Raw genomic sequence first — 22,044 nt, 5'->3', positions numbered from 1 at the left:
TTAGCTGGAGACAGTGAAGCTGACACCCCCCCCCCCCAGCAGCAAGTGTGACTCCCACCCAGGCCTGCCCACTTCACAGTCGTGCACGGACACCGTTCCCCACCGCAGTGTGGCTAGGAGATGGGTTTCGCGAACTCTACAGGAGGCAGACTAAGTTCTCCATCAGAGTAGACTAGTGTCCTTTTAAATAATGCTGTTGGGGTCTAGGGACTCCACGCACGGGGACTAGAAATCGACTGCCCCCACCCTCCAGACGGAAGGGGAAACAGTTTAAAATGGAGGCGAGTTATGGGGACACTGGACGCTTCGCTGCGGCGGAGGGAAGGAGGGAAATAGGGCCCGGCAGGGCAGACAGGAGTGGTCCTAAGTGCCTGCTGCCTGGGGGCTGCGGGAGGAACCAGATGGTCTCCTCCAGCTCCTGGAAAACATTATCTAAGTTCTTACTGGAAAATGTTTTCAGAGGCAATGCTGCAGATGGCATGGTGCACACCACGTGTGCCAAGCCTCAAATCTAGTCCCTTTCAGCATGTCACTTAGCAGAGCCCCCTTGGAGCTCAGCAGGTTGCAGCCTGAGAGCAGGAGCTGGTTTCCTTGGAAAGCAGAAGGGGTTTGGGAATCCCTTGGAAAGGGTGAGGCAGTGTGCAGGTGGGCACCTGAGCGTTCACTACCCAGAAAATCCCATGGTGCCTCTCTGCTCACCTTCCTGTCAGAGGAAGTGGAGGGGCCGGGTAAGTGCACTTTGCATTCCTGGTGCGACATCCTGAAGAGAGACCTGGTCAGACATTCCTGCTCTCTTGTCCAGGTGGAGGGGGCCCGGGAGCCCGTGGAGGCTGTGCTTCACTGCCTCGATCTCTCGTGTGTTTGCTGTGTCTGCCCAAGCTGCCGGCCCCCTTTCTCTCCGCACCCCCCTCAGCCCACTACTGAAAGGGTTCGTTGTTTGCTTTGTGTTTTATCCCACCTGTGTTTTCACGGTGGCTTCCCCTGGAAGGCCAAACTGCTGGGACCCAGAGGCCGGCCCTCTTTCCTCTTCTCTTGCCCCCTCAACGGGTTCATAAAGCTGGGAGAAACCTTGATTTCACGATTTCCCAGATGGAGAAAGTGAATCGGGTGTGGCTGAGTGACTTGCCCAGGAGATGCACACTCAGAGCTCAGGGCTCCTCCCAGAGCCACCTGGGCAGAGCAGCTGCCCTCAGTCAGTCTCATCCCACCTTTCACGTACATCCATGGTCACAGGACTCCAGGAGTTTTATTTACAGGAACTGAGGTTTGGGGGAATTTTAGGGGGGGGTCGTTTGTAGTTTTTTTTCCTCCTTACTAATTCCATTTGCTACCCTTGTCCTGTGGCCGCCTTCTGTTTAGTACTCTGGCACCTGGTCTGAACCAGCCGTCTAAGGCCATGCTGCTGCCCCTTCTCCGTCCTCACTGCCCTTGAGTGGCAGTGGTGGGGGCAGGCCCTACAAAGCCAGGACCTGCCAAGTTGGTCTAGAAGCCGACAGACCATGACAACAGGCCAAACACCCTGTATTTGGGGCTCCTCAAATGAACCTCTGACTTAACATAGTGGACCTGTCGGCTCCATTGTTGCTTCTGTCTACACAAGAACGTCCAGCCTAAGAAAAAGTCTTGTAAGAATGCATTTGAGCCAAACTAATGGCAATTGTCAGGAAGCAACATCTCAATGGCTTGGCAAAATGCTCCAGTAAATGGCAATTTTACAGCTTACTTTTTACATGTGAATCAAAGGAGGAGACGTAAGGAACGTTACATGAAATCCGTTAGTGGTAGATTAAGAGGGCAGCAGAAAGCAAAGTGGGGAGATCTCTGGTATTGGATAAAAACTAAAATGGAGAGACACATACTTATTATTTTTTTTAGTGATTTGATTTATTTTTTAGAGAGGGGGAGGGGGGAGAGAGGGTGAGAAACATCAGTATGTGTGGTTGCCTCTTGCACGCCCCCTACTGGGGACCTGGCTGACAACCGAGGCATGTGCCCTGACTGGGAATCGAACCCGAGACACATACTTCTTTTACATAGGTGAGTACAGGACAGTTAACATTTACAGCACAGAGAGGTGGTGTTTGGGGAGTAAGGTAACAACAACGAAGGGTTCTCTGGTCTGTGCTCTGCTCTGCTCAGAGGTATGTTATTTTAGATGCAAAGAGACGACAGACAGGATCACTTAAGGTAAAGACTGACCTTTGTCAGGGAAGCTCTGTAGAACTTGACTACCTGCTATGCTTGTGTTTAGTTAGGGATTTCTATGTTCGGACCATCCTACGTGGTTCCTTTGGTCTCCGAGTGTGTAGGGCTCACCACGTAGGCCTCCCCTGAGCTTGTCAGGTTTAGTGTGTGGCCCCCTTTTTATTGTCCACACTTCTGTCTCCTCCATATTTTGTTTCCAAGGACTATTCTTGAGTGTTGGGGGGTTAGTGGTAGGGGGCATCTAAAGAAAATATGTCTAAAGGTTTTGCAAAATGAATTGCTATCTCTGAGCTCAATGCGCTCTTTGACATGCTTGTATTCCTTGTATCATGTGGGAATGCAAAGCCAGACGGGAGGGTTTGCTGTGGAAATGTAAGACCTGACCAGAAGCGCCACCCAGGTGGGCACGTGCCCACCTGGAAGGGCCCTTTGGTCCTGCATGGGGCCCCCACGCCACATGGCTCACCCTTTGGGCTTCACAGCTTGACCAGTTACCTGTGGCTGAATCCTGCCTGACGGCTCATTTGGGGCTGCTTCTCTGTCTAGCTTTTTCACCCCACATCCGTCTGTGCTTCTAAATGTCGGCCCCCACTGACCACCTACCAGTGTCCCAGAAACAGAGCCCCATGTGCTGGCCCCGCCCAGGATGACAGGGCAGCATGGGGGAGAGGAATGGGGCAGCAGCGCAGTCCGTTTATTGCATAAACACTACGAAATGTACGTTGGGCACAGCCCTGGGCCAGGTGCTACATTACGCTTCACGTACAGCCCCAGCCAACGAAACTGTGCAGTCCTGCCCTGGCTGGTGTAGCTCAGCTGTTGGATTGTCATCTCGTGCACAGAAAGGCCATGGGTTCGAGCCCCGGGCAGGGCACAGGTGGGACGCAACCAATCAGTGTTTCTCTGTGACACTGATGTTTCTCTCTCCCTCTGATATTAATAAATGTGCCTTGGGTGAGCATTTTTAGAGAGTGCAGTCCTGTGTTGAACTTTGAAGAGACTGTGTGCCCACATATGATGTCATGTAGCCAGAAGAGACATTTCTTCCTGGAAAATCGTTTCCAATTTTATAAAATGAAAATCTGTAGAAAAAAACAGATTTACTGTGCCATGATTAAAGACGAAACTCTGTCACCATCTGCTAAAAGGAGGAAAATGTTGCAAATCCATGAATGCCATCCCAAAAGCCTCTGGAAGTGGCCGAGTGGTAGGTGCGGTCATGGACGCACAGCCTGCGACACCAGACTGGATCTCACCCCTGCGTGCGGCCGTGTGGCCTCGCAGCTCTCCTCATCTTCACGGCTTGTTTCTTCATCCATATAATGGGAAGAGTGTTTATCTGGAGAGTTGTTATGACGTTTCAAAATAATGAATATGAGGTGTCTAACACAGTGCCTGGCATGTAGTAGGTGCATAGTTAAGGGGACCCTTGTCTAAACTGACTCCGAGGGCCCTTCATAGGGGGACAGCATAAAGGAACCAAATCTCAAGCACCCATCGTAGGCTAGGCCCTCTGTCAAGCACTTCACAACAACCCAGCAAAATGAGTCCCATTATTATTCCCGTTTTGTAAATTGGGAAGCTGAGGCTTAGGCTGCTTCAGCAAGTTGCCCGAGCTCCGAACATCAGGGTGGTAACTGGGAGAGGCCCTCGCTGTGCCGCTCCAGGAGGCCCAAGCATAAGGACTTGCTCCCGAGCTCCGTGGCCCATGTTTGATGGGTTCTGAGGCAGATATATCAAAATTCACTTCAGGAGAAAATTTCCAGGGTACATTTTTACTGTAAACCGTGATCACAACTATATAGGTTAGGCCTAATTACAATACCCTCCAAGGAACTGCCGAAATTAATCCCTAAGTCTAGCGTTTCATACTCAGTATTGTTCAAACCAGATGGCTTTGCCAGGTGACTCTGCCTTCCAGACCCACTGTGCGCCTTTTCCCACCTGCTGTCCATCCTGGAGGCCAGGCTGTAGGGACGACAGCAACAGGTGACCATGCCCTGTGTCCTCCAGCTGGGTAGTGGCCGGTGAAATGCTCAATGGGAGAGCAGCTGGACAAGTGTGATGTCATGAGGTTGAGTCAAGCTGTGTTCCTTGATAGATCGCTCCTCTTTTCAAGGTGACCTGTTCTCCACAACCTCTCTCCCTGGGGACTCCAGCGGCCACTCTCCCTCTCATCCTCCTTGGTCTCAGCGTAGTAACAGCGCCTGCATTGGAAGCCCTGGGATAGGGCACTCGCTCGTTGGTATATCTATCAAAGACATGGTCCTGTCCAAATCTTTGTAAAAAAGTTCCCTTCCAATTATCCTCACTTGAGCAAGCCATGTCTTGGCTTTTGACTAAGAGAGTGACCACCAGCAATAAGTTGAAAATGTTTCGCCTCCAGAATTGTGGCTCTAACAGAAAATGGGGTAAAATAGACATTTGATCAAGCTCGTACCCACACTCCGGGGAAGGCCCTGAGAGATACTGACTAACCAGTACCCCCCTGTCCCTCACCGGCACAGTCCGATTTTTGTTTGGGGCTGTAATAGACCTAGTTAAACATGTGCTCCCCAGCCTCTTCAGACTTCCCTGCTATTTAGACCCCCTTAATTCAGACCCTACTGGTTATGTGACCTCCTTCCGGCTAATGAGAGGAAGTGAAATCAATTGGGTGGGGCTGCTTTGAGATTTCTTGTTTATTCATTTATTACAGACATTTTTTTTTCTGTTAGGGCCTTGAGCATAGATATAATTGCTGTTTTAAAATCCTTGACTGATAATGCACCGATCGTTACCCTCTCAGCACCAGTGCCGCTGACTGTCTCCTGAGTAGGGATTGTTTTTTTCTGGTTTGCTGCTATGCACAGTTACTTGGATTGTATCTAGCGATTGTGAATGATAGCTTATAGACACTCCTTATCCTATTGTGTTCCTCTGAATATCATTTTTAAATTGAGATATAATTCACATACTATGAAATTCACTACATTATAGGGTACATACAATGATGGTTGTAAGTATATTGTTCAAATCATGCAACCATCACCGCTGTCCAATTCCTGGGTATTTTTTCACCACGGAAGGAATCCTGTGCACATGAGCAGTCACCCCACCCCCCACTCAGTGCCTGGCGACAGCTACTTTACTCCCTGTCTTGGACTTGTCTATTCTGGACATTTTGTAAAAATAGAATCATCTAAAACATGGCTTTTGGTGATTGCCTTCTTTCACTGAGCATGATATTTTCAAGGCTGTTTTCATATCGTAGCATCTGTCAGTGCTTCATTCCTTTTTATGGTTGAATAATATTCCGTTGTGTGGATATACCATAGTTCATTTATTTGTCAGTCGATGGGCAGTTGGGCTGTTTCCCATCTGTGGCTATGAAGAATAATGCTGCTAGGAACATGTGTGTAAACGCACGTTTTCACTTCTCTCAGGTACATGCCTAGCAGTGGGCTTCCTGAGTTACTCGGTGATGCTTTAATCATCTGGTGAACTGATGGACCGGCTGTGCCGCTTCACACTCCCGCCAGCAGTTGTAAGGGCTCCGCATCCTTACCAACACCGGTTATTTTCTTTTTGCATATAAATAAAAATGAGTATTATTGTTAGAGCTCTTTCAGTGACTATGAAGTTATATTGTGGTTGTGATTTGCATTTCCCTGATGAACAATAATGTAGATCAACAATTTTTAACCTTTTTCATCTCATGGCCCACACAAACTAAGTACCAAAATTCTGTGGCACACCCCAAAATATATTTTTTGCCAATCTGACAAAAATAAGTATGATTTTGATCGATTGACAAAAAACAAATAATAATTACCTATTCTTTTTGCTCCAAAGGGATTTTTTAAAAAATCAAATGCCTCATACTCGTATCTAAAGGTTTCTGGCACCAAGAATTAACCAATCAGATACAGCCTTATTATGCTACATGACCAATAAGATACAAATCTATTATATGACATATATGTTTATGGTTCAAGACAGGGCATGCACACCAGACAGCTATTGTTGTGCTGGCTATTGTTATTTTTTCGTTGATAATCTGAGGGGAAAGAGGTCAGTGCCCCTGACTAAACAGTCAGGTATTGCATGCTTTAAAAATTCTTGTGGCATATGGGTTGAAAATCACTGATGTAGAGCATGTTTTCATACGCTTATCGACTAGCTGTAGCTCTTCCTTAGGAAAATGTCTACTTCAGTCTTTTGTCATTATCTTTTGCTGAGTTATTTGTCTTTATATTATTGAATGAATGGAGTTCTTTATTGAGAAATTTTTACTATTGTTATTGTAAAAAATACAATAATTATTTATTGTAGATAAATAATACTGTAGATATTACTATTAATATTTATTTGATATTTATTGAACTTAGTTTCTCCAATGATGGTTTAACAAAGTTCATTATATAGTCTAGATATATGATTTGAAAATATTTTCTCCCACTTGTGGGCTGACTTTTTAAATGGAATTTATTGAAGTAACGTCAGTTAATAAAATTATTTCAGTTTCAGGTGCACCATTCCGTAATAGATCATCTGTGTAATACATGATCTGTATGCTCACCACCCCGAGTCAAGTCTCCTTGCATCACTACTCACCCCCCACCCTCTTCTCCTTCTGGCCGTCACCATTCTGTCGTCTGTGTCCGTGAGGGTTTTCCTTAATCCTGTCACCTTTCCCCCCACCCCGAGCCCCTCTTTCTTCTGACAGCTGTCAGTCCGTTCTCCATCTATGAGTCCGTTTCTATTTGTTTGTTATTTTATTTTGTTCATTAGGTTCCACATATGGATGAAGTCATATGATACTTGTCTTTCCCTGACTGGTGTATTTCACTTCACGTAATGTTCTCCAGATCCATCCACGCTGTTGCAAAGGTAAGATGTCCTTCTTCTTTTGGTGGCCAAGTTGTATTCTGTTGTTTACATCTACCAAAGCTTTTTAAAAAATATTTTATTTATTTATCTTTAGAGGGGAAGGGAAGGAGAGAAGGAGAGAAACATCAATGTGTGGTTGCCTCTCGTGGGTCCCCTGCTGGGGACTGGCCTGCAACCCCGGCATGTGCCCTGACTGGGAATCGAACCGGGAACCTTTGGTTTGCAGGCCGGCACTCAATCCACTGAGCTACACCAGCCAGGGCTCAAAGCTTTTTTATCCACTCATCTACTGATGGACACTTGGGCTGCTTCCAAATCTTGACTATTGTAAATAATGGTGCAATGAGCACAGGGATGCATATACTCTTTCAAATTAGTGTTTCAGATTTCTTCGGGTGTATTTTCAGAAGTGGAATTGCTGGGTCATAAGGCAGTTCCATTTTTTATTTTTTGAGGAAATTCCACACTGCTTTCCACAGTGGCTGCACCAGTCGGCATTCCCACCAACAGTGCACAAGGGTTCCCTTTTCTCTACATCCTCTCCACCTGTTTGTTAATTTATTGATGATGGCCATTTTGACAGCTGTGATATCTCACTGTGGTTTTAATTTGCACTTCTCTGGTGATTAGTGGCATTGGACATCTTTTCATATGTCTATTGGCCAGCTGTAGGTCCTCTTTGGAGAGGCGTCTATTTAGGTCCTTTGCCCATTTTGTAATTGGATTATTTGTTTTTATGGTGTTGAGTTTTATAAGGTATTTACAAATTTTGGATATTAACCCCTTATCAGATGTATAATTGGTGAATATGTTTTCCCATTAAATGGGTAGTCTTTTCATTTTGCTTATAATTTCCCCTGATGTGCAAAAACTTTTAAATTTCATGTTGTCCCATTTGTTTATTTTGTTTGCCTTGCCTAAGGCAATAATATATCAGCAAAAAATATTGCTATGAGGAATTTCTGAGATTTTATTACCTATTTCTTCTTCTAGGATTTTTATGATCTAACCTTTAAGTCTTTAATACATTTTGAGTTTATACCTGTGTGTGGTGTAAGAAGGTGGTCTAGTTTAGTTGTTTTTGCATGTATCTGTCCAATTTTCTCAACACTATTTATTGAATAAACTATCTTTACCTCATGGTCTGTTTTTGCCTATTTTGTCAAACATTCATTGATAAGCAAGGTATAGGTTTATTTCTGGGCTCTCTGTTCTGTTCCAGTCATCTGTCTATATGTCTGTTTTTATGCCAGTACCAGACTGGTTTGATGACTACGGCCTTGTAGTATAGTTTGATATCAGGTAGTGTGTTACCTGATAAGAAATGGCCTGGAGCAGATCTTCCTCAAGCCAGCCTGCAGTGTGTATGTTCTTGACTTCATGTAGGAAAGGTTTCACAACATAGGTCCAGGTGATTTTGAGAATAAGTTTATTAAGGCTGGGGATGGTGAAACAAAGGAAGAACTTAGAGTACAGGAAGTAACTAGAGAGAGCCAAGGTGGGACTGCTTGTAGCTCGCCAGGAGGTCAGAGAAAAAGAGGGCCCTAGAAACAGGATTGGAGGGAGCTCAGCCCAGGAAGAGCTGCTGAGACCTACTCCCCGCGCCCCCCACCCCCCTTCCCCGGCTGCAAGTCTTCTGGGGACCTTCAGAGTTTAGGAGGAAATAAAAGGTTCTTGCCAGGGAAGGAGCATGGGCACTGGGCGTGGTCTAGAGCAAGCTATCACTGAGTCTCTGGCCGGAGGGCTTTTTATCATTTCTCTGCGGGTGAGAATCTTAGGGGAGGGTTTCTAGCAGAATATCCATCAGCTTTCCAGGTGTACTTTTAATATGCTGATGTGTCAAAATGAGCACAGAGGGGAATTTGGGAATATTTTTTGGTCTGCTATACCGTTTTATTTTGGGTCTGTCTGGCTTTTGATGGGGTTTTTATTATTTGTTCCCCTGACTTCATCTGTCCTTGGGTTTAGCTGGCACAAATTACATTAATTGGATCTCTGTTCTTTATTTCCCAGACCAGGGAAATTTAAGCTATGTATTCTTTGATTAGGGAGGAGATAGAAGCCATTTGCTCTCGAGTGTCCTTGGTCAGGGCAAATAAGGTCTCTCAACTTACCAGCTTGCTATAAGTTGCTCAAACTTTTTGGTCTTGTTTAATTTTCTTGTCTCAGTTTCCCCATTCCACTTGCCCAGGAATTTTCCTAGCTTCCTAATATCTTGTCACAGTTCAATTCCCCCAACTTTGTTCTTCTTTCTCAAGATTGCTGTGGCTGTTCAGGGTCTTATGTGGTTCCATATAAATTTTTGGAATAGTTGTTCTAGTTCTGTAAAATACACCATTGGTATCCTGATAGGAATTGTGTTGCATCTCTAGGTTGCTTTGGGTAGTATGGACATTTTAATGATGTTAATTCTTTCCATCCATGAGCATGATCTATGCTTCCACTTACCTGCATCTTCTGCTATTTCTTTCTTCAGTGTCTTATAATTTCCCAGATACAGGTCTTTTACATCCTTGGTTAAATTGATTCCTAAGGGGTTTTTTTTTTTTTGGAAGCAATTGTGAATGGGATTTTTTTCCCTTAGTTTTCCTTTCTGATAGCTCATTATTGGTGCATAAAAATGCAACTGATTTCTGGATATTTATTTTGTATCCTGCTATTTTAGTGAATTCATTTATGAGTTCTAGTAGGTTTGGGTGGAATTTTTAGGGTTCTCTATATACAATATGATGTCATCTTCTTCCTTTCCAATTTGGATGCCTTTTGCCTCCTTTTGTCTGATTGCTGTGGCTAGGACTTCTAGTACTATGTTGAAATAGAAGTGGTGAAAGCAGACATCTCTGGGTTGATTTCACACTTTCTTGATACTGTCCTGTGAAGCACATACATTTTTAATTTTGAAGTCCAGTTTTTCTGGTTTTTTTTTCTTTTATTGCTTATGGTTTTTTTGTGAAACATCTAAAAATTCTTTGCCAAATCTAAATTCATGAAGATTTATATATGTTTTCTTCTGAGAATTTTACAGCTTTAGCACTTAAATTTAGGTCTCTGATCCATTTTAAGTTAGTTATTACAGATGTTATGAGGAACCCCACTTCATTCTTTTGTATATAGCTGTCCAGTTGCCCCAGCACCAATTGATGAGGAGACAGTTGTTTCCTTATTGAATGCTATTGCTGCCCTTGTGGAAATGAATTAACCTTAGATTTATGTATGGGTTTAGTTCTGGACTGTCAATTTTATTCCATTGATCTATATGCTGTCTCTCCTCATTCCGGTACCACAGTCTTGACTGTAGTTGCTTTATACTGTTTTCTTTTTTTATTCCCACCCAAGGACATGCTTATTCATCTTAGAGAGAGGGGAAGGGAAGGAGAAAAGAGAAACATCGATGTGAGAGAGAAACATCAATCGGTTGCCTCTCATGCACACCCTGACCGAGGACCAAACCTGCAGCCTAGACATGTGCCCTCACTAGGAATTGATCCTGACCTCTCAGTTTACAGGACAACATTTCAACCAAGTGAGCCAGACCAGCCAGGCCACTTTATACTGATTGAAATCAAGAAATTAAGAGTCCTCCTACTTCTCTTCCAAGATTATTTCAGCTGCTCTGTGTCCTCTGAAATTCCATATGAGTGTTACCATCAATTTATACTATGAAGTTGTCTGGAACAATGAATGGGATTGCTTGGAATCTGCAGTCTGATTTTGGAAACACCACCATTTTAAGTCTTCTGGTCCATGGACATGGGATTTTTTCTGATTTATCATCTTATTCAGTTTCTTTCAGTGATGTTTTGTCATTTTCAGTGTTCAAGTTTTGTACTTCTTTTGTCAGATTTATTTTTATTAGAAAATGTTTTTAAGATTTTATTTATTTTTAGAGAGGGGGTAATGGAGGGGGAAAGAGAGGGAGAGAAACATCGATCAGTTGCTTCTCGCATGCCCCCAATGGGATGGGCCTGAAACCCAGGCAAGTGCCCTGAATGGGAATTGAACCAATGACCTTTTGCTTTGCGGGAGGACACTCAACCAACTGAGCTATGCCAGTCAGGGCCAGATTTATTTCTAAGCATTTTATTCTCTGTGATGCTATTGTAAATGAAAAATTTCACATTCACGTTGTTCATTGCGCATGTACAGAAACACAATTGGGTTTCGTACATTGACCCTGTATCCCATGACCTTTTTGAACTCATGAGTAGTTCTAGTATTTATAGTAGATTCCTTAGGATTTTCTATACACAAGACCATGCAATATGGGAACATATTTTTGCTTCTTCCTTTTCAATTTCAAAAACTTATTTGTTTTTCTTGTCTAGTTTCCACACTAGAAGTTCCAGTACTATGTTGAGTGGAAGGGGTAAGAATGGGCATCTTTGTCTTGTACTTTCTTAGAAGGAGAGCACCAGGTTTTTTGCCATTGAACATGTTAGCTGTGGGGTTTGTAGATGCCCCTCATCACACTGAGAAAGCTCCTAGTTTGTTGAGTGCTTTTATCACATTCCAGGTGTGCAGTTTTGGCTAATATATTTCCTGCATCTATTAAAATGATCATGGTATGTTTGTTAGCATGTCCTGTTGATATAATGTATTGTATTAATTTTCAGATGTTAAAACATCCTTGCTTTCCTGGGATAAACCTTGGCTGGATTTTAATTTCCTTGCCATTTCTGTACTACCTATTTTTGAATTATTTTTTAGTGGTCGCCTTGGAGTTTACCATTAACATCTTAATTTACAACAATTTAGTTCTGATTAATACCAACTTAATTTTCATAACATGCAAGACATTGCTGCTACATAGCTCTTTTCCCCTGTTTTTATGCTGTTATTACAGCATAATTACATCTTTTTACATTTTGTGCCCACCCACCTAGATTTACACTTATTTCATTAATGAAATAATTTAAATCTAAAAGAAGAGAAAAAGGAGTTACAAAGAAAAAACATTTATATTTTTATAAGTATATTTATATTTATATTTACCTACATATTTGTTTCATGTGGATTCAACTTACTGTTTAGCGTTCTTTTGTTTCAGCCTGAAGGATACCCTTTAATATTTCTTATAAGGTAGGGTTACTAGCAACAAAATTATTTGAGCTGTTTTTGTTTGGGAGTGTCTTTATTTTTTATTCATTTTTTATAGATAGTTTGCCTAGATTTAAAAAAAAAAACTTAGTTGACAAGACCCCTGAAAGGAATCCTGGCTCCTGGAGTCTGTGGCATTATAGATGAGATGAAGCAAACTCACATGGAATACCAGGTCCTGTGGAGGAAAAGGGATGGTGCCGCCAGTCTCTCAAGGGGAGATCACCTTGATGCTTGCCTTGGCGAGCTTTTATTGGATTCAATTTGCATGGGAATACAGGGTGTATACATAAAGCTCATCAGTCATTGTCAGGCAGAAACGATTAAACAATAGATAACACTCAAAGAACTCTGAGGGCTTATTCTGAGTCAGGGTGAGATAGGGGCCAGAAAACTTTGGGGAACAAACTCACTTCTAACTTGGACCCTTATCATTTAAATGGAGGGTATTAGCAAAGTAGGTTTCATAGGATTTTACCCATTCTTTCTTAGGCCTGATCACCCTAGGGAACCTGCCCTTTCCAGCACAGGGCCACACCCACCTCCAGAATTGTTTCAGACTTAAGGCATTATTTCAGGCTTATGTCAGGCAGGGGAAGTAAGGCAGCCAAGAGATTAGAAGAAGACTTCTTTCAGACAGAACCAGGACTCAGGCTGTGTCAAAGCTGAGGGGTGAGGGTCAATCACCCCCTTTTTCTATAGCCGCCCAAGTCCTTCCCTGAGGGCCCCTTTGTGACCATGCCTGTCTTAGGTTGTCCCTCTTTTGAGGAATCTTACCTGTCATTGGCTAACCAGACATCTGCCTGGGGACAAGCAGTGTGAAGAGAAAGGGGACAGAGGTAGTGCCCCTGCAAGGATGATAAGCTTTGTTTCCTAAGTGGCTTATGGTCCCAAGATCCTTTGCTTAGCCTTAGCCATGGGGGAATTACAGTTTCTGAGACCAGTCAGGGCAGTTCCCAAAAGACACCCCCACCTCCTTCAGTACTTTGAATACATCATCCCATTGCCTTTTCCACCAAGGTTTCTGATAAGAAAACAGCTTTTAATCTTATTGAGTATCTCTTTTATGTGATGTCACTTCTCCCTCATTCTTTAACAATTCTCTTTATGTTTGAGAATTTTATGTGTGACAGTATAATTATGATGTGTTTCAGTGGATCTCTATGAGTTTATCCAACTTGGAGTTTGTTAACCTTTCAGGATGTGTAAAGGTTTTTTTTAAAAAGTCAAATTTGGGGAGTTTGGAGTCATTACATCTTCAACTATTGTTTCTGCCTCTTTCTTCCCTCTTTTCCCCTACAAATGCATGTGTTGTAGGTTAATGGTGTTTCAAAGTATCTCTGAGGCTCTGTTCATTTTTCTTCACTCCATTTACTTTTCACTTCCCAGACTGAGTAATCTAAATTGACCTTTATTCAAGTTCACTTGTTCTTTATTCTACCTGTTAAAATTGTTGTTGGGACTCTGTAGTGTTTTTTTTTTTTCATTTGTTATTGTACTTTTCAAAAGAAAGGTATTTCCATATACTTTCCATTTGGTTCATTTTTGTAATTGCTCTCTCTTTACTAATATCCCTTATTTGGTAAGACTTTGTTTTCATACTTCACTCTAGTTCTTCAGTCATGGTTTTCTTTAGCTCATTGAATACATTTAAAGTGATTGAAAAGTTCTTGTTTAACACGTCCAACATCTGGGCTTTCTCAACAACATTGTATATTGATTTTCTCCTGTGTTTAAACCATACTTATTTCTTTGTATCTTTTTTGGGGGTGAAAACTGGATATTTTAAGAAATGTAACATGAAAGCTATTGAAATCAGATCCCTTCCCTTCCCCAGGGCTTTTTGTTGTTGCTGCTCATTGATAATTATTGATTTACCTGAAATAATTTTGTATGGTTTGTAATACATGGTTACTCAGTCTTGACTCAGTTTTCTAGTGGTCATCTAATTATCTATTTCCTTAAACTCTTGGAACCAACAGATCTCCTGGTATTGGTCAACGTTCATGTGTGTGCAGGGCGGGGCACACCTATGGCACTCATCCAGCTCGGGTTGCAACTCTACCTTAGCCTTCACCTCCTGCTTTTTGCTGCCTTTGCTGAGTGAGCGCAGAGCTCTCTGCATGCTCGTGGCTTTTTAGATTCCTAGAAGTGTACTAGTGCTTTTCAATGTCTCTAAGTCATCACTTTCTTTAGTGTTTTCCTTTTAAGGTTTTTTTGTTGTTGTTGGTTTATTGTTTGTCTCTATTTTTATTTATTGCCTCAGGCATCTCAACATTGAAACACTTGACTGCAAATGTTTTTAACAAACCTCACCAAGGAAGAGGGTTTTGGTACTCTGCAAGCTCTCAGCTGACATCAAATAAAGGTCAATGCTTTTAGTGGGGTTTCCAAGGAAGCACTAGGCAGTTTCCTTGGAATTGAGGCTTTGAAAGCTCTCCAGCTCCATTCCGTTCCCTTCAGTATTGGGAATGTGGGCTCTTAAGTTTGAAAGTTCCAGGAAGGGGAGTAGGACAAATTAAAACCAAGTTTGGTGCTCTTACCTAAATGCAGGCATTTTTCTTGAGTAAATGCTTCTTAGGTTGTTGCAAGACTGGTTCATTTCCAGAGCTCTGAATAGGTTAATGCTGAAAGTTTTAATGAGTTTTTCATCATTTTTATGGAGGGACAAGCTTTCAGGGGTCCTTAGTCTCCCCCCTGCTGCCCATTTTCTGATGTAACCTCCAAATAATTTTTAAGCAGGAAGTTTACATGGCTGGATTCAAGCTAAACTTCTTCTCCTGTTAGCAGAAATCTTAGCTCCCCGTTTTCTGCTTTAGAAGGGAGAGTGGAGTCTGCACCACATACACATGGTCCGGTGAACTGGGAGGTTTATACACAGCTGTGGTGCCTTTTTTCCCTGGTTCTCTCATTCAGGAATTCCGCTTTTCTTTCACTTTCCAGCCACCGTGGTTCTTTAAACCTGTCTTCAAGTTTAATAAAATAGAAGGTTTTATATCTGGGTTTAATTTCCCCATTTGACACAAACTCTGGCCTATCAGTTAAAAAGTCATAAAAATGGGAGATTCAGAGTGCTGTTTCCCTCACCCAAGTGTTGAGTGCCTTCCAGTGTCTTCCTGCTTTTCATTTCTCTCTCTCCTATCTTTAAGTAGTTGTTATTTTAATTGTCCAGTCTGTGGGGCAGGTTGGTCCAAGAGAAGGTACTTCTTCATTACCAGAACTTGAAACCCACAAATGCATTTGATAATAGTAAGTTCATTATTTAAAAAGCAAGCCCACAGTTACTGAAAAGGCCAGCTTGTCTATTCTCCCCTTAAATGTCTAAAATAACTCTTCGGGAGCAGATACAGTAGTGCCCAGGTTTTTTGTTGTTGTTGTTTTAAGGGAAGATAAAATATGTAGAATAGAATATTTCATTTTTATTATGCTCGTAGTGTTAAAAATAGACACTGTCCCTAACTTTCTGGACTCTACTCTGCCCCCAAGAAACCTCCACTTATTAAATTAAGTAGTAGAGAATCAGAAGTAGGATTATTTATGGAGAAACAAGAATTTGGAGGCTAGACTGAAAGATGACAAAGTCACATAAAATGATGTAGTAAGGACTAATTAAAGCATATAAAGTATATTTCAAGCTGTGATGTACAGTTCAGCCAGCCCTCAAGGACCCAGAGGTGAGGAGAGCAACCTAGGAGACAGGCTTCACCTCTGGCTCAAGGGACTCAGCCAAAGAAGGTTTGTGCTTTGCCACTTTCTCCTCTGTGAGATCTCGGAGGCCCCTTCCAGCTTTCAAGTTCAAATTCTCAGGGAGACTGGCAATGTTTTACCAGGTTGGTGGCACTCTGCGTGTACATTTTGGACTTTATTTCAACTTTAAATTTGTCTAATGGCATTTTAGTAAGTAAATGTAGATTTATAAGGTGTTTTTTTTTAATAGAAGAATTAGAGACCAAAATTGTGAGTTAGATCCCTTCAGAAATGCCCCTTTGGCACCATCTGCTGGAGAACTTTTAAAATATTTTCTGTATGTAGCCTTTCTTTACTTTTCACAAAACAATGTTAAAGGAAACACTGTCAATCTTTACATCTAAATTGAGTACCCTGTCAGCTTGTGTTAGTAGAAATTTAGGTGTAAATTCAGTATCACTTAAGGGGCACAGAACATGTATAAACAAATCTTAGAATGTGCTTGAATTTTACATGGATGCACGTTTCAGCTGAGTCTGACAATGTCTGCTGCACTTTTCACAATGACCTTGACTGTCTTTCGAAGGCCTGTGCACCAAGCACTTGATACACATTATGTCACTTGATTCTCTACCAAACACACACATCTATTTATTAAACGAAACTTCCCCCCAGGACTTTGAGAACTCAAGGATGCTTCGCGGCGGTATTCCACCAGCCTGTCACTCACCAGGAGGGTGCTCTTGGGCAAGTTACTGAACACTGTTTTCTTACCTATAAACTCACTGGCTGACCAGCCACGGCACAATGAGACAATGGTTAGGAAAGCCTGGCCCTATGCACCCCCACACTCCCTAAATTACGGTCCCTGCTATTCCAACCTGCTTTTCCCCTGGAAACACCCACCTTGGCTGTCCCCAAGGCTGGCAGCATTTCCACCCACTTGGGACAGGATGGGTTTCATTCACTAAAGGATTAAGCTGTGGCCTGAAACAACACTTACTTCTGGAGTTTCTGAGATCACATAGCCCAGTTATGGCACTATCACTGTTTACATAATTATTTCTCAGTGTTTAACTGAAAAATTGGGAAGGAACAGGCTTTTAAGTCTCCCTTAGTCTGTTGCCCCAAAAAAACCTGCGGCAGAAGCTCTTGGTTGTCCACCCAAACCCATCTGTTCCTTCCACGGCACTGGAACAGCAGGCAAGCACGGAGCTGCTGAATCCCCAGTGACTGGCAGCCTGCTGCAGCCAAAAAGCTGGCTAAGCTTCTGCCAACAGAATACGCGGTGGAGTGATGTGCACCGCTGACAGGCCCCGCCCTGCAACACCGCCCAGGCTGAGGAACTGTCCCCATCTGCTGGAGGATGGCAGATGGCAGGCCCTGGAGATGGCGGCCCACAGACAGAAGTCAACCGCGGGTCCCCCGAGGGGCTCTACGCCCACCCTAGAACTGCTACATAATTAAGAAACACCCTTTTTGGTCTTAACTACCGAAATGCTGTGACCACAGCCGAGCTGAACTGAAACACTGACCACAGGTGCCACTGTGAGGTATTTCCACTCAGTCCTTCCTATTACATGGAAAATGGCTCACATGTGTGGCTGTACTGTATTTCGTACAAGTATTTTTGTGTTACACATTCTTTGTAATAATTTAATAGTTGCAGCAGTGTTCCATGTGTAGCTGGTTAAATTGGAGGTCACTTTCTACTCTATTGTTGACATCTGTTTTCTAATTTTGTCTCTAAATAATGCCATAATGAACATTTTTGTGCAGAAGCCTTATCCTGTATTTTGAATTACTTTAAAAACCACCATCAGAGTTGGCATTATTCCCAGGTTATATACACACTGCCATCATTAATGTGCTCACTTGGTCAGACTTTGAAAGCAAAAGGATTTTATAAATATGCAATGGTATACATTTAGGTTGACTGGATTTTAAAAAATTTCCCAATCTTTTATTTTGCATTTCTTTGATCACCACTGAAGTAGAACACTTTCACATGTTTGCTAATTAGCTGTACCTCCTCTTAAAAATTTTATGTCCTGCCATAAATTGGAGTCTACATTTTCTGTGGATTTACACAATCCAGCACTAATAGATATTATCAAGAATCAATAATCAAAAATTTCAGAAAGCAATTTATTAAAAGTCAGAACAAATATTAAGGCACAAAATACATCATTTTCTCAAACAAAAATCTTTGAAATAGCTTTGTCCTACATTCAAAACAACTTCCTCCTTATACAATAATTTAACTTTTTTAAATAGAAAAATATAACTACTTAAGTCCCTAAACTTTCTTCCCAAATACATGTTTTCCTATTTCTTAAGTTTCTTAGTGTGTGGTGAGCTCCAGGATTACAATGTACACTTTCTCGAAAGTCCTGTTTGCCATTTACACAGCTGGTATGTTTGGAACTTCACCTGCCAGTACGAGGCTGGAGTTTTGTGCTGCCGGCCACACGCTGTTGGTCGTACAAAGACACAAGTGCCAACAGCGGGGACTTGTAAACAGCGTGAGAGCTCAACATTAAACCAGTCATGTGCAGCTTAGTGCAACAGACTCAAACCCCTTTTTAAAAGAGGATATAAAAAGTTAACCATATATGTACATTTTTATACTTTCAGCCTTGACATTCTAGTAGTGCAAACATAATGTACCATATTACAGGGGTAAAGCTGGTCTGCTCTACAGGATAGGAAAGATTTAAAAAATTATTTTCTTTACAGAAAAATATGGAAACATCATCTCTCAGCCTTAAAAATTCACATATTCATCTTTTTCTTATTTTGGAAATAAACAAACTTAATTATCTTTTAAAGTAGATACTAATACTAATCTAGCCCAAATAGTGAAAATTCCCTTTTAAGCAAATTTCACACATCATGCAAATCTAACATGAACTGCAAAATGCTTTTCTAAGCCTTCTGCCAAGAAAAACATAAAACTGGTCTATTATTCTCAGATCTCTTCATTAATATATTGGAAGACCCATCTGGATGGCATCATAAGAATAAACTAATCTGACACTGATGAGCGATTTCTGGAACCTTCATGCAGAAGCAGGACGACAGCTTCACAGTGGCCCTGGAGGCTACTTCGCCCTGTGTCCTTTCTATGAACAAGCAGCCCTGGGGCGCCCCCTCCTGTTCATATGAGGCGGCTCAGAAGCCCCTGGCCAAAAATCTTTGATTCTGGTCACAGGATATTAGCAGAGGACACAATGACCACTCACGGACAGTGACAGATACAGTGCGGGCCCTTTGAAAACAGCATCTGGATGATGAGGGAAGCCTGAACTTCAGCCTGCAGCTAAGCCACCTAGGTTCCAGCAATAATTTTGCCGGCTACAGGACGCAGTGTTAGGTCCGAGGCAGTCTGCTGTCCCACTCTGACCATCAGCCCCCACTCTCACCCCAGTAGCCGGCAGCTCCTGCTGGCCAGGCGCCCAGGATTCTACATTCAAAATTCAGCTACAGGAGCTGGGGTGAATCTGCCTCGAAATCCAGGCAGTGGTATTAGATAGAAATTTGAGGGATGAGAGGGCAGTGGTCACCTCCTGACCTGAAACAACTCGGGTTGGGGGTGAAATACACCAAAGCCAGAGAGAACATGGATGTCGGGAAATGCACGAGGTGGGAGCCCAGGACAGCGGGATCCTGAGACAGGACTGGAACCTGCACCAGGAATGCGGGCACCCCTCCAGGAGGGACACCCAAACTCATGGCACCTTGACCAGTTTACTGAACGGGACACTGTCCCGTTCAGTACAACACTGTTTAAGTCACCACTGAAAATAAATTGGAAAGTATCTTTCAAGAGACATTACTATTGTAAATAAATATTTTTTACTAGCCCTTGTGAAATAGTAAATTCCAAAGAAAATTTTTTGAAAAAAATCTTTCGTGGCTTCACAATGAAATAAAAACCCAGAAAAGTTGTATTTAAGTGTTTATACTGGTGAGGACTTCAGTGCTTCTCAAAGATAATTCCCTGGAGTCGGTCTTGATTTACAAGGTTAGAACTCCTTCCAAGAAAGACACACGCAATCCTGACTTCATTCTGCTCTAAATGCCCACCAGCCCCGCATCTCTGGTCACTAAAGCAGCAAACGGCACATTCCCATCACACTACTTTCAATGGCCTTTCAAGTTTAGAATGTTCTTCATTAAAAATAATTAAAACAAAAAATTTCAAATCACACATTGCGATATAACAAAATAATGTATAACCCATGGTTAAAGGTTAAGAAATTAGTTACAAGATTAACAGTGATGTACTGTACAGTTAAACATATGTGATATTAGGAATCAAGTATGCCAAGGTTACATATGAGAAAGGTCCCAGTTTCCTCCAGGGTAACCCGGGAGGGGGCGCTGTGGGGAGCCACGCGGCCAGGGGTCCCCCGCCTGCCCCAGGCAGGTTCAGCAGCAGCACATGCACATACAGCCTGAGTGAGGGGACAGGGGCAGAGCGAATCTTTGGAAGTGACCCTTAAGACCTCTCTCTCCATATACTTGTCCACTGAGCTCCAGGAGAGAAGATGTCCATGATGTGACGTGACGTGACGTGCACCACGGTAATAATGAAACCAAGTCCTTGTGCAAACATGTGCACTCACACGACAGCCCATGTAAATGTCCTATGTTCCAATGTAAACCAAATGTCACTTACTACCAAACTGTTTCAGTACAAAGTTAAAGGAAATTCTTATTGCACCCAGCTAACTAAAAACCCAGGAGATGGAGGCAAGTGTCTGACCGCGCTTCATCTACCTCTAAGGTCATTGGAAGAACAGTAGAAGTGTTTATGTTAAGAACAAACAAACGAAAACAGTTTAAATCTGGAAGTGCCATATTTTCCAGGAAAAAGATACAACCCAATCCACGTGTCTGCCACTCACTAGCTCCGGTCATTTGGGCATATATTGACCATAATACTTTTCTCACATTATTTCTAAGTCCAAGCAATTTAAAGGGCAGGAACTGGCATTCGAGAGCTGCTTAAAAAAGGTGTAGAACCCACCCACCACTTGAATTCCTAATTTTAATACACAGATTTCAAGATAATGATGTATTAAGAACTTCTTGCGTGACTTCTTTGAGCCTTGGGGAGTCCTTCACTGATAACTAGGTTTCATGCATATGGTTCCAATCACATTATTTTTTCTGAAGAGAACATTTTTTCTGCCATTTCAGATCTGGTCATGATTTCCTAAAAACAAAGAAAGAAAGAAAGAAAGATACTCATCAAAAGTGTGGATGATTCTCCCAGAACCTAATATAATTCTCTAATCCTTCAACAGTCATGATTTTTGTGGGGAACTAAGTATATTCCACAGTATGCAAAGAAGTATTAGATACAGAAAATAAAACCATACAACCCATACTTCCTAGTGTATACAAGGGGGGACCCCAAAAAACCACAAATATCTTCTGGAGGGTGGGCCCCTGTAGTACAGGCTTCCCCCACTAGGTGAGTGTTCTAGGGACCCATCTGGATCAGGGTACCAGCTGGCACTGTTGTGAGAGGCTGTATTCGGCCTCAGTAAACTTGTTTTGAAGACTCTCAGTGTTTTTGCTCATTTCATGATGGGTGACTTTGAGCACACCTGCCCACATCACACTGAGTGGTCAGCAGTTTTTGACCAAAAACGGCATGACCCTTGTGCCCCATCTTCCCTATTCACCCAATCTTGCCACAAGCGACCTTTGCCTCCTTCAAATGAAAAAAGTCCTCAAAGGGAAATGTTTTGCGGATGTGGAAGAGGTGAAACAAAAGATGGCAGAAGCACTAAGAGGCATCAAAATCAACAAGTTCAAAAACTGTTTCAAGCAGTGGAAAATGTTTTGATAGATGTACTGCATCAAATGGAAAGCACTTTGAAGGTGACTAAAGTTTAAACATGTAAGAACACACGATTTTCAATAAATAAATTCCAGATTTTTTGGGGGGGTCCACCTTTCCATACAGTTAATTAATTACCTGCTAAGCAGCTCAGGAAACATTAACACCCTATTAGCTAGAGTACATCTTGAGCTCAGTTACCAGGGAGTGGCAGGGACAGGAGTTTATCTGGAGACGGGCTTCCCTTTACCAAGTAATGACCTTTTAAGTTATAAATCAGTGATTTGTCAAATGAATACTATAAAGACCCTTTTGAGAACAATTTC

At 42.4% G+C, this 22,044-nt stretch overlaps 1 protein-coding gene across 3 annotated transcripts in view; it reads right to left on the bottom strand.

Annotated features, from left to right (window-relative positions):
- Positions 1-18,009: 18,009 nt before the first annotated feature.
- TMEM87B (transmembrane protein 87B) overlaps positions 18,010-22,044 on the bottom strand; it is a 55,508-nt gene continuing 51,473 nt past the window's right edge. For 2 of the 3 annotated variants that reach the window (XM_053664549.1, XM_053664548.1), the window contains exon 19: positions 18,010-21,085. In XM_053664549.1, coding sequence (XP_053520524.1) covers positions 21,026-21,085 — 60 coding nt within the window. In that variant the 3' untranslated portion in view covers positions 18,010-21,025. The remainder of the gene's footprint in view (positions 21,086-22,044) is intronic. The other variant, XM_053664550.1, reaches the window with a different exon arrangement.

This window comes from Artibeus jamaicensis, unplaced genomic scaffold (genome assembly GCF_021234435.1).
Source record: "Artibeus jamaicensis isolate MK-2021 breed Jamaican fruit bat unplaced genomic scaffold, CSHL_Jam_final contig_384, whole genome shotgun sequence".
Taxonomy (NCBI): Eukaryota; Metazoa; Chordata; class Mammalia; order Chiroptera; family Phyllostomidae; genus Artibeus; species Artibeus jamaicensis.
Note: the sequence above shows the minus strand (reverse complement) of the source record. Positions and strands in the feature narration are given on the sequence as shown.